Source organism: Tachysurus fulvidraco, chromosome 3 (assembly GCF_022655615.1).
Source record: "Tachysurus fulvidraco isolate hzauxx_2018 chromosome 3, HZAU_PFXX_2.0, whole genome shotgun sequence".
Lineage (NCBI taxonomy): Eukaryota > Metazoa > Chordata > Actinopteri > Siluriformes > Bagridae > Tachysurus > Tachysurus fulvidraco.
In genome coordinates, this window is record NC_062520.1 from 31,106,026 (window position 1) to 31,118,539 (window position 12,514).

Below are 12,514 nucleotides of genomic sequence, written 5' to 3' on the forward strand. Positions count from 1 at the left end.
TGCTGCTTTTCTGTTCTATTCGTGGTCCATCTTTTGGTTACTTTGTACAATGGTCCTGTTCCTTCAATAATATTTAGTACATCAATCAGCAGTGCAGCTGATGTGAAAGATTTTGCATTATAATTATTTATTACTAAACTAGATATTACTTTGTTTATTAGAACTCGCCTCTGTGTATCAGACAAAGTTGAAGTCCAATCTGAGAGAGAAGTTTAAAAGAATTAATGAAGGAATCTCACAGCATGGAAGCTCAGCACTTCTGAATGAGATCTACACAGAGCTCTACATCACAGAAGGTTGGAGTGGAGATGTCAATAATGAACATGAGGTGAGACAGATTGAGACAGTGTCCAGGAGACCAGCAACACAGGAGAAACCCATCAAATGTAATGATCTCTTTAAAGACAAGTCCATCAGAACTGTGCTGAGTAAAGGAGTTGCTGGAATTGGAAAAACAGTCTCTGTGCAGAAGTTCATTCTGGACTGGGCTGAAGGAAAAGCAAATCAGGACGTCACCTTCATGTTTCCACTTCCATTTAGAGAGCTGAATCTAATGAAGCAGAAAAATCTCAGTCTGATGAATGTTCTTTATCACTTTTTCCCTGAAATGAGAAAACTAGAATCAATAGACTGTGACTCCTACAAAGTTTTGTTCATCTTTGATGGTCTGGACGAGTGTCGACTTCCTCTAAATTTCCAGAAGAATGAGATATTGTGTGATGGGACAGAGTCGGCCTCAGTGGATGTGCTGCTGACGAACCTCATCAAGGGGAATCTGCTTCCCTCTGCTCTCTTCTGGATAACCACAAGACCAGGAGCAGCCAATCAGATCCCCCCTGAGTGTGTAGACCAGGTAACAGAGGTACGAGGCTTCAGTGATCCTCAGAAAGAGGAGTACTTCAGGAAGAGGATCAGTGATCAGAGCCTGGCCAATAAAATCATCACACACCTGAAGTCTTCAAGAAGCCTCTACATCATGTGCCACATCCCAGTCTTCTGCTGGATCTCAGCCACTGTTCTAGAGGGAATGTTGGGTGAAGCAGAGGGTGGAGAGATCCCCAAGACTCTGACTCAAATGTTCACACACTTCCTGATCTTTCAGATCAAACACAAGGACCAAAAGTACCATCAGAAATGTGACCCTGATCCTCAGCAGACCAGAGAGAGTATCATGGCACTGGGAAAACTGGCTTTCCACCAGCTGGAGAAAGGAAACCTGATCTTCTATGAGGAAGACCTGAGAGAAAGTGGCATTGATGTCAGAGAAGTGTCAGTGTACTCAGGAGTATGTACCCAGATCTTCAGAGAGGAGTTTGGGCTTCACCTGGAGAAGGTGTTCAGCTTTGTACATCTGAGTGTTCAGGAGTTTCTGTCTGCTTTATACATGTTTCTCTCCTTCAGCAGAAGAGATGTAACAGAACATCAAACCTCTGACCTGTCTGATCTTTTCAGGAAGTCAAACATGTCTGATCTCCTCAGGAGTTTAGTGGACAAGGCCTTACAGAGTGAGAATGGACACCTGGACCTGTTCCTCCGATTCTTTCTGGGTCTCTCACTGGAGACCAATCAGACTCTCTTACGAGGCTTAATGCCACAGACAGGAAGCAGATCGCACAGCAAACGGGAAACAGTGGAGTACATCAAGGAGAAAATCAGGGAGAATCCATCTCCAGAGAAATCCATCAATCTGTTCCACTGTCTGAATGAACTGAATGATGATTCTCTAGTGCAGGAAGTACAAACTTACCTGAACAGAGGCGGTGTCTGGGGTCTCAGTGGAATCAGACTCTCTCCTGCTCAGTGGTCAGCTCTGGTGTTTGTGTTACTGAACTCAGAACAGGAGCTGGATGTGTTTAATCTGAAGAAATATGATCGATCACATGAATGTCTTCTGAGGCTGCTGCCAGTGGTCAAAGCCTCCAGAAAAGCTGAGTGAGTATTTTTATTTATAAATGTATTACTGCATGGTTTATTATTTTAATGTAAGACTGAACTGCACTGTTTGGAGTAATGTGTGTTAATAGTTACTCTAATCATCTTTAAACAAACCTCTGGTACTTTTCCAGAAGATTGTTTCACTTTTTACACTAACATGTTTTATCTGAACTGAGGTCTGGGCCACATGGACAAAATCTTATAACATCATATGAGGATTTTTATAGCTTTTATATATGAATCATTAGAAAAGTTCTCTAAAATTTATATCTAGACATAAACATAAGACTGAAAAAATGGAATCAATATGGAAATTATAGAAAATATAAAAAGTAAATATTAAAACACTCTAATGTCCTTCAAGTAACCTGTAATGTGTCTGTCTGTGTTTTCCCCTTGTTTCTGTCTGCCGTCTCTCCCTGATGTTAATTGTTGACCCCGCCCACCTATCTGTTACCATGGACACTAATTACATTCATTCTCTTCCCCAGGTGTTTTGTCTTAGTCCTTGTCTGTCTCTGTTTTGTGATTGGTTCTCGTTCTCCATATATACTCTGTCTGTTCACTTCAATGTTGTTGGTCGTTTTTGGTGTTGGTGTGTGCATGTCCATGTTCCCGTTTCCTGTTTGTTCCGCGTTGCCTGCCTGTTTGTTTGTTTGTGTTTTGTTTAGTAAAAACCTCTTAAACTGCATTTGGATCCTCACTCGCCTTTGTCTCACCGTGTCACATCGTGACAGAACGACCAACCCCCAATGGATCCAGCAGAACTCCTGTTTTGCCTACGTCAGGAGGACGCCCCAGTTGAGGAGTACACGGAGGTATTCTTGGACCTGTGCAGCGAGGTCAATTTCGATGAGAAGGCGCTCAAAGACATTTTTAAGCACGGACTAAGGGAGTTCCTGCGGTATTTGATGCCGTCTACCAGAGAAATAAAGACATTCTCGGAGTTCGTCAACTTGGCGTTGCTCCTGGACGGGTCCACGCTGAGCGTGAACACTGTAGAGACGGAAGCCGGCCGTAAGTATTTTTTGGGGGGGGGGCAGCAAGCATCGGGATCCGTGGGCCACAGAGTGGAATCAGCCACGGACGCCCGAATGCTCCACAGTGCCTCCGCCCAGACCAGTCCCGTGCACATCCGTGATTGAGCCAGTTCCCATGGCTACCGTACCGGCGAGCTCGGCTGAGGTCCGTGCTAACCGGCTGGTCTCCAAACTGGCGGATACCCCGATGAGGTCGGCTCGGGCGGCCGGCATCCCTAAGCCGCCAGCTGGACCAGCCGGGTTGCCGGAACCAGCCGGGTCGCCGGAACCGACCGGGTCGACGGAACCTGCCGGGCCGAAGGAACCTGCAGAACCGTCCGGGTCGCCGGAACCGACCGGGTCGATGGAACCTGCTGAACCGACCGGGTCGACGGAACCTGCCGGGTCGACGGAACCTGCTGAACCGACCGGGTCGACGGAACCTGCCGGGTCGACGGAACCTGCCGGGTCGACGGAACCTGCCGAACCGACCGGGTCGATGGAACCTGCTGAACCGACCGGGTCGACGGAACCTGCCGGGTCGACGGAACCTGCCGAACCGACCGGGTCGACGGAACCGACCGGGTCGATGGAACCTGCTGAACCGACCGGGTCGACGGAACCTGCCGGGTCGACGGAACCTGCTGAACCGACCGGGTCGACGGAACCTGCTGGGTCGACGGAACCTGCCGAACCGACCGGGTCGACGGAACCTGCCGGGTCGACGGAACCGGCCGGGTCGACGGAACCTGCCGAAGCGACCGGGTCGCCGGAACCTGCCGGGTCGCCGGAACCTGCCGGGTCGCCGGAACCTGCCGGGTCGACGGAACCTGCCGGACCGACCGGACCGACCGGGTCGACGGAACTGACCGGGTTGAAGGAACCTGCAGAACCGTCCGGGTCGACGGAACCGACCGGGCCGAAGGAACCTGCCGAACCGACCAGGTCGACGGAACCTGCCGAACCGACCGGGTCGACGGAACCGGCCGAGCTGACGGAACCAGCCGAATCGGCCGGGTCGACCGAAATGACTGAGTCAGAGGACGCCATCATGACACCCAAACTACCTGAACTCTCTGCCTGGCCTGAACCTATGCATGTTTCTGTTTTCCTGTGTTTTGCTTCACTGGACTTACCAGCCCTTCTACCTCCTGTCCCTGTTCATAGGCCCAAAGCACCACCCTGGCTGCCAACTCCGTTCCGGTCTCTGGCTCTGCCTCCAGCACCACCCTGGTCTCCGGTCCTGCTCTGGTCTCTAGCTCCGCCTCCAGCACCACCCTGGCCGCCGGTTCTGCTCTGGTCTCTGGCTCCGCCTCCAGCACCACCCTGGTCTCCAGTCCTGCTCTGGTCTCTGGCTCTGCCTCCGGCACCGCCCTGGCCTCCTGTTCTCTCGGCGCCGCCCTGGCCTCCTGTTCTCTCGGCGCCGCCCTGGCCTCCTGTTCTCCCGGCGCCGCCCTGGCCTCCTGTTCTCCCGGCGCCGCCCTGGCCGCCTGCTCTGCTGGCGCCGCCCTGGCCTCCGGCTCTGCCGGCGCCGCCCCGGCCTCCGGCTCGGCTGGCGCAACCCCGGCCTCCTGCTCGGCGGGCGCCACCACTACACGAACCCGACCCGCCCGCCCACCCTGGTTGCGCCTTCGCTCCACCCGCCTGAACTGGGTTTTGTGGACTTGGGAGCGTCTGGAAGCCGCTCGTAGGGGGGGGGCTCTGTAATGTGTCTGTCTGTGTTTTCCCCTTGTTTCTGTCTGCCGTCTCTCCCTGATGTTAATTGTTGACCCCGCCCACCTATCTGTTACCATGGACACTAATTACATTCATTCTCTTCCCCAGGTGTTTTGTCTTAGTCCTTGTCTGTCTCTGTTTTGTGATTGGTTCTCGTTCTCCATATATACTCTGTCTGTTCACTTCAATGTTGTTGGTCGTTTTTGGTGTTGGTGTGTGCATGTCCATTTTCCCGTTTCCTGTTTGTTCCGCGTTGCCTGCCTGTTTGTTTGTGTTTTGTTTAGTAAAAACCTCTTAAACTGCATTTGGATCCTCACTCGCCTTTGTCTCACCGTGTCACATCGTGACATAACCCTTAAGGTTCAAGTTCCTCATCTTTTGTTGTGTGTGACAGTGTTGTGGGGAGATTCACTCTGTCATGGTTTTTTTCTAATAAAAATAAAACATAAATTGTTTTCAAAGATTTAACCCAATACGGATGAAAAACAAAAGTCTCCTTCAGTCTGCACTTCTCCTAAACTTTACCAAGGACTGAGTTTTTGGTAAATAAAACATCAATCATCATTTTGGACCTCGACACATTCGACAGATGAAGTGGGACAATGTTCAGCTTTATCTTCTTATTTTGTTAGAAACAAGCTAGGCAGCTAACTCAGATGAGTGATGAATATTTTCTTTCTCTAACAGTGAACTGTTTGTAGAGGATGGAGTTTGAAAATGGACTTTTTTTATGAATATTTTGATGGGGTTCTTGTTCTTTGCTTATCAAGTGTACAAGCAGGTATAAAGAGAGAGGATGAATAATGTGTCACAGGTGAGTGTAGTGTCGTGACCGCTGTTATTAAAAAGTCCTGTTTTGTTCTTCTTGGAGCTCGACAAAGACACCAAACTGTTAATGACCGATCACATTCTTGGTCTTGGATCATGACTTTTGTTAATCTGTTGTAGTTGAATTATAGACACAGTTTTTTGTCTGGTTCACTACATCAGAAGATGGTGAATGTGGTAAAAACAGACAGAAACAGACAAAAAAAGATTGTTGCATGTGACGGTCGGTCAGGTTTATCACTGTTACTGTTGGTGAAACGTCAGGTTTCATTCTTATAAACCTTTCTGTTGATTTTGGAGATTATAAGCTTTGAACTGTGTTTATTTATAAGCAGTTGTAGTTAATCTGTATTTTTTTTGTACAAAGTTTTAACTTGTTTTGTTTTGACTTGTTTTGTTCTCTGTTCATCATTAAGTCCTGATAAAATATTACACATTGGGCTAAAGGTTTACAGACACTGAGGTCTAATATCACTTGAGCCCTTATTTCACTGGGAACAAAATACTTAACTGTACCATACTGGAAAGAGTGAAGGTGGATTTTCTTTATTGAATATGGTCTTGTATTCAGCTTAAGTTGAGTTTTATAACTGAGTTACAGAGGTGAATTAGAGGTGCTATCTTGTTTTGTCTAGTCCTGGGTTATAGCACTGACTTGGAAGGTGTTGTCATGATTCAGCTCGGACTTTGGCCACGTGCAGTTTTGTTTTTGTTTCTTGTCACGTGTCTGCCCCGCCTTCTTCTGCTCCTTCCTGTCACCACACCTGCTCCTCATTGTGTCATTAGTGTTTTGTATTTAAGTGTGCCGTGTTTCAGATGGCAGCGCGGAATCTACTGTTGTCCTGTCTTGTCTTCAGTCTGTGTCATGTTTTGTGTTCCCTTTGTTATCAAACCCTGTTTTATAGCAGCTTGGACCGGCTGATTGTGGGAGCTTTTTTGTTTTGTTTTTTTTTTCTCCCCCGGACTTTGCGGGTTTGGTGACATCGGTCCGCATTTTTTCGGTGTGGGACGCCGCTCCGCATCCGGTTTCTCCGCGGGGGGGCGCCGCCTCACTTCCGGTTGGGGCCATGTCGCCAGCCCGAGTTTTTGTTTTGTTTTTTCGGTGTCCTCTGACATCGGCCCCCATTTGTCCGGTGGGGAGCGTCGCTTCACGTTTTGGGGGGTGTTGCAGGCCCGTATTTTTTGGATTTTCTGTTCTGTGGAGGATATATATATATATATATATATATATATATATATATATATATATATATATATATATATATATATTTTCTTCTTCCCCACCCTCCCTCCCTTCCTGTTCCTGGTTCCTGAGGGGTGGGACTGGCAGCGGTGCGTCGGGGGTTATGTGCGGCTCTCCAGCTCGGCTGCGGATGTCGCTCGGCCCTCCAGCTCGGCTGCGGATGTCGCTCGGCCCTCCAGCTCGGCTGTGGATGTCGCTCGGCCCTCCAGCTCGGCTGTGGATGTCGCTCGGCCCTCCAGCTCGGCTGTGGATGTCGCTCGGCCCTCCAGCTCGGCTGTGGATGTCGCTCGGCCCTCCAGCTCGGCTGTGGATGTCGCTCGGCCCTCCAGCTCGGCTATGGACGTCGCTCCGCCCTTGCTGTGCCGCCGTGTGCCTTGCTCCCCCCACCTGCCTCGCCGTGTGCCTTGCTCCCCCCACCTGCCTCGCCGTGTGCCTTGCTCCCCCCACCTGCCTTCGCCGTGTGCCTTGCTCCCCCCACCTGCCTTCGCCGTGTGCCTTGCTCCCCCCACCTGCCTTCGCCGTGTGCCTTGCTACCCCCACCTGCCTTCGCCGTGTGCCTTGCTCCCCCCACCTGGACCTTGTCAGGATTTGGCGCTTCGGGAGCCGTGCCTTGGGGGGGGCTCTGTCACGATTCAGCTCGGACTTTGGCCACGTGCAGTTTTGTTTACGTTTCTTGTCACGTGTCTGCCCTGCCTTCTTCTGCTCCTTCCTGTCACCACACCTGCTCCTCATTGTGTCATTAGTGTTTTGTATTTAAGTGTGCTGCGTTGCCGATGGCAGCGCGGAATCTACTGTTGTCCTCTCTTGTCTTCAGTCTGTGTCATGTTTCGTGTTCCCTTTGTTATTAAACCCTGTTTTATTTTTGCTATCCTGCATCTGGGTCCGCTTCCTGCCCCGCATCATGACAGTTGTATTATAATTGTATCTGACACATTAATTTTTTTATACTGGTTCTAAAGGGTGTTCCTTAAGAGAAGAAAATAATGACAGAGAAAGTGTTGAAGTTAAATGATGTGTTTTGATTTTGAAAGCTACCTTGGAGTCGGACATCTCACTTACCTTGCTAGGTTTGGGGAGGTTGTGCTGTTCAAAGCTAGTTCCACACTGTGTATTATACAATATACACTACACTCTTCAGGAAGTACCATGTCACTTATAGCCACCTGAAGCCCACCTACACAAATCCTTTAGTGTAACACACAGAAGTGGGAGTGTTGTGTTAGATTTTTACCTACAAGGTGGGTTAGGGTTTAGATTTAACAAATGAATGTCTGTATATGATCCATCTAAAGCTAATTCTTGTGTATATACAGTGTCACTCATTTAAAGGTAAGAAGTTTGACTTTGTTTATTTCTGATGCTGTGTGCAGTCCTGCTGATGTGACCTCCCTCTGTAAACAGGGAAGGAGCTCAGATTTGAGATGAAATCCCATTTACTCTGTGGAGAAAGAAGGGTTCACTAAGTTGTGTTGAAATAGTAACAGTGACATCTGTAGTAAAGAGTACAATGTTCTTTCTAATATCCTTTATTTACATTGTTAATGATAGATTTTTACACACCTATATTTTCTATAAAAAATGTAAATTATCAAGAATCATTTGGGTTTAAACGATCAAATTATCTCTTTAATTCAAACCTGTTTGGACGTATGCGAACACTCCACCTGTACTCAGGTGCACACCAACCACCTGAACCAGTGTGTGTTTGTAGGCTGCTCGCTCTCACATGTGTGTTATGTACATGACCTAATGGTCTTATAATAAATTGTAGCAGAGAGATTGTGGAGTGCAGAAAGACGTCCCTGCTCCTGTAAATGTGCTGATGTGTTGTCCTGTCCTCTGATTTGTGTGTGACACAAACACACTACTTTAGCTGGATTATGGCTGTGTTTGTGTGTTTTGAGATCAGTGTTCTGATATTTCATCATTTCTCTTCCAGTCTGTTTCAGTGTAATCTGACAGAGGAAAGCTGTAGAGTTCTGTCCTCAGTTCTCAGCTCAAACTCCTCCAGTCTGAGAGAACTGGACCTGAGTTACAATAAACTGCAGGATTCAGGAGTGAAGCTGCTCTCTGATGGACTGATGAATCCACACTGTACACTGGAGATACTGAGGTACACACACACACACACACACACACACACACACACACACACACACACACACACACACACACACACACACACAAACTTTAATCTTTATATCTTAATAAATTTTACAGAATTATAATCATCATAACTTTATTTTTATAGAACCTTTTTAAACTCAAACTTCAAACATGCTTTTAAATAGAAAAATATTGTAGTATAAACAATATACAATATATATTAAATATGATAAAATATGTTAAATAACAGCAGCACAATATTAAAGTCATTAGACATGAAAAATCAAACATTAAGAAGATCATTAAGAGATAAAAAGCTCTGATAAACTTGGACTTGTACAGAGATGGTATTATATGATGCTGTTTTCCCCAAAGATCCAACTCAGTCCAGAACTGGAGCTGCTCATTTTTATTCATCACAGTGACTCACGTCATTGGATTCTGTTCACCAAAAAGCTCCGTTCAGATTCGCTCACTGATTCATTTAGTGACTCTTTCTGTAAATTATATCATTAAACCAGTGAGTGTGTTTTTAGATATTATGAATAAGTCATTGTTGACCTCGGTAGATTTTTTTATATTAAAAATAAAATGTGAAGCTCTGAATGAATAATCAGCTGTTTAAAACTCTTCTGAGTTTCTGCGTTACAGATATATAATTCAGTCTATACATTTACAGCATTTGGCATACGCCCTTATCCAGATTGACGTACATAAGTGCTTAAATCTCTTTCCTTGGATACATTAATGCTGGTTCACTAGGTTACATACTTAAGATACCAGGAGTTTAAAACATTGTTCAAAGTTACAATAAAAAAATTTTTTTTTTAATTTTAATTTTTTTTAATTAAAAGCAAAAGATGGGGAAAGAAGTGCTAGTGTTTCCTGAATAAGTAGGTCTTCAACCGCCGTTTGAAAATGACCAGTGACTCAGCTGTCCGGACACCTAGGGGAAGTTCATTCCACCAACTTGGTGCCAGAACAGAGAAGAGTCTTGTAGTACACTTACCATTTACCCTGAGAGATGGTGGAACCAGTCAAGCAGTGCTGGTAGATCTGAGGGTGTGAGGTGCAGTGCGAAGAGTGATGAGGGCTTTGAGGTAAGAGGGAGCTGGTCCATTTTTGGTTTTGTAGTCCAACATCAGTGTTTTGAATCTTATGCATGCAGCTAGCAGAAGCCAGTGGAGTGATCGCAGCAGTGGGGTGGTATGGAGATCTTTGGCAGGTTGAACACAAGCCGTGCAGCTGCATTTTGGATCATTTGCAGAAGACGAATGGCGTTCATAGGTAGACACCTGCCAGCAGTGTGTTGTAGTAATCAAGTCTTGAAATGACAAGAGACTTAACTACTAAGAGTTCATCAATAGAAAACATATTGAAGTCAGGTTTACATACTCTCTCTCTCTCTCTGGCCTTTGTTACACTAGTCACCCAGCATTTCAACAGTTTTGGGGAAATTATTTTATATGACTAAGAGCTTCACATTTTATTTAATAAGAAAAAAGTACAGAGGTCTGGATCTCTGTGTCCTCATAACTGGCTACAGCCACAAATAGGATATCAAATGAGTAAAACGTACATGGACTATTTAAACCCCATTTGTGAAAGTTTCAAGAATATAAATATTGTAACGGGGGCACGGTGGCTTAGTGGTTAAGCACGTTCGCCTCACACCTCCAGGGTTGGGGGTTCGATTCCCGCCTCCGCCTTGTCTGTGTGGAGTTTGCATGTTCTTCCCGGCGCTAGAGAATGTGATGTGGTGAGAAATCACAGGAATGTTTTCTCCATGATGCGCATTCTTTCTTGTCACATCTGTACACAGATGTTCAATTTATTGTTACCCTGACATTAGAACCTTGTGTTCAGGTGGACACTTTCTCACTGATGGAAACATCTCATTTCACTATCAGAGAAATAAATCAAACGCTTCATCATTTCTCTTCCAGTCTGCATGGGTGTAATCTGACAGAGGAAAGCTGTAGAGTTCTGTCCTCAGTTCTCAGCTCAAACTCCTCCAGTCTGAGAGAACTGGACCTGGGTTACAATAAACTGCAGGATTCAGGAGTGAAGCTGCTCTCTGATGGACTGAAGAATCCACACTGTACACTGGAGATACTGAGGTACACACACACACACACACACACACACACACACACACTATATTAGTGATTTATTTTTATACTTTAAGTTTCTCCTCCAAACACATTTTAGAGAAAAATGATGATAGAGTAAATAATCCACCTCTGTCACGTTCATTGCGCTTGTGACTGTGTCTGTAACACGACTGCTGATGATGTACACAAGACACACCACTGAAACTAGATAAAATATTATAGTCCTAATTAAGCTCTAATGTAGGGGGTGTGTCACTCTGTGTAATCACCTTGTATCACCTGAATCTACAGCACTGGACTCGTTACACTTCACCCTTCATACCATTCTGTGTTTTCTTACCACCGCTGGTTGTGTTGTTGCACTCGGTTACAAAAGTGTCTAAAACAGGAGGAGTCAAGTGACTGACTGAACATGATGGCTGCTTAGACCATTTGTATGTTAGACACATTAAAACCTCACTCTGATATTCAATGTTCTTCTTTATACAACCATCCAAGACATTCTTTATGCTTCTAAGAGCTCTTCATGACTGATGCTCAAAAATAAAGTTAAATAAATTATGGACAGTGTTTCCACACAACCTTATTAGTTTTAATTAACATTTTATATATATTTTTAATCCATGCCAGATTTTTTTCTTTTGACAACAAAACTGAATTATGAAACTAACGTGAATTATTAATGTCCAATCAAATAAGTATAATTATTTTCCTGTAACTTAGTGGTTCAGTTGTCTGAACATGTTTTTATCAAATATTTTTCACTAAACCAACATAAGAACATTTTATTCAAACACCTCATTTAGATTCTTGACTGTGGTTCCATCCAATTAGTTCAAGTTACTTTAACACAAGGTTTTTTATTTCAAGTTCGCACACAAATGCTTTGCTTTGAATAGTTACAATTAAACATTACTGTAAGATTACAACACTGTAAAGTTTACTGACAAATTAGATTAGACCAGCCCTTACTCTAACACATCTGAGAGCAGCTTTGTCTTCAGCGTTTGTACTTTATTACATTGCTTTTTGCCATCTAGCTCCAGAAATCAAGCATCGCCTTAGTTCAGACAAGCCACGCAGTAAGCTGCATCAGCTGCTAATCAGCTGTCCAGAAGGCGCACCAATCCGGCACGACTTCCGTAATTTCCGTCCTTTAAATCGTCGCCTTCGAGCGTCCTACGCATCGCCGCTGCTGCGATCCAACACCCTCCTCCGTCCCCAACTCCTCCAGCCAGAACCTGTCGCCAGCGCCGATTAAATTCTTCACGTAAAAAAATCGCACCTCGCGCAATTTCGGTTCTGATTCTGAGCTGTAACGGGGGAGGGGGTGTCTATTCATTTCCCAGCGCTGCCTCCCCGCCCCGTCCATGCATGCGCACGGACAGGCGCGTGGGCAAAATTCTCCCAGAACAGAACCATCCCGCCAACACTAACTGTATGCTCGCTAACCTTCATGTACGAAGTGGTCCTGATTGAAATAACTTATGCAGTGCTTCAAAAGTGTACCTGGGTTCTGTAAGGCAGCACAAGTTCAGTGCATATATCAGCCC

At 45.7% G+C, this 12,514-nt stretch overlaps 1 protein-coding gene across 1 annotated transcript; it reads left to right on the forward strand.

The window, feature by feature from the left end:
* Positions 1-205: 205 nt before the first annotated feature.
* LOC125140815 (NLR family CARD domain-containing protein 3-like) lies at positions 206-8,840 on the forward strand (the record flags this gene model as incomplete). The annotated part of the gene is made up of 2 exons (XM_047810744.1): positions 206-1,932; positions 8,681-8,840. Coding segments are annotated over 2 exons (1,887 nt in total), but the record flags the coding sequence as incomplete, so codon positions are not given.
* Between the last annotated feature and the right edge of the window lie 3,674 nt (positions 8,841-12,514).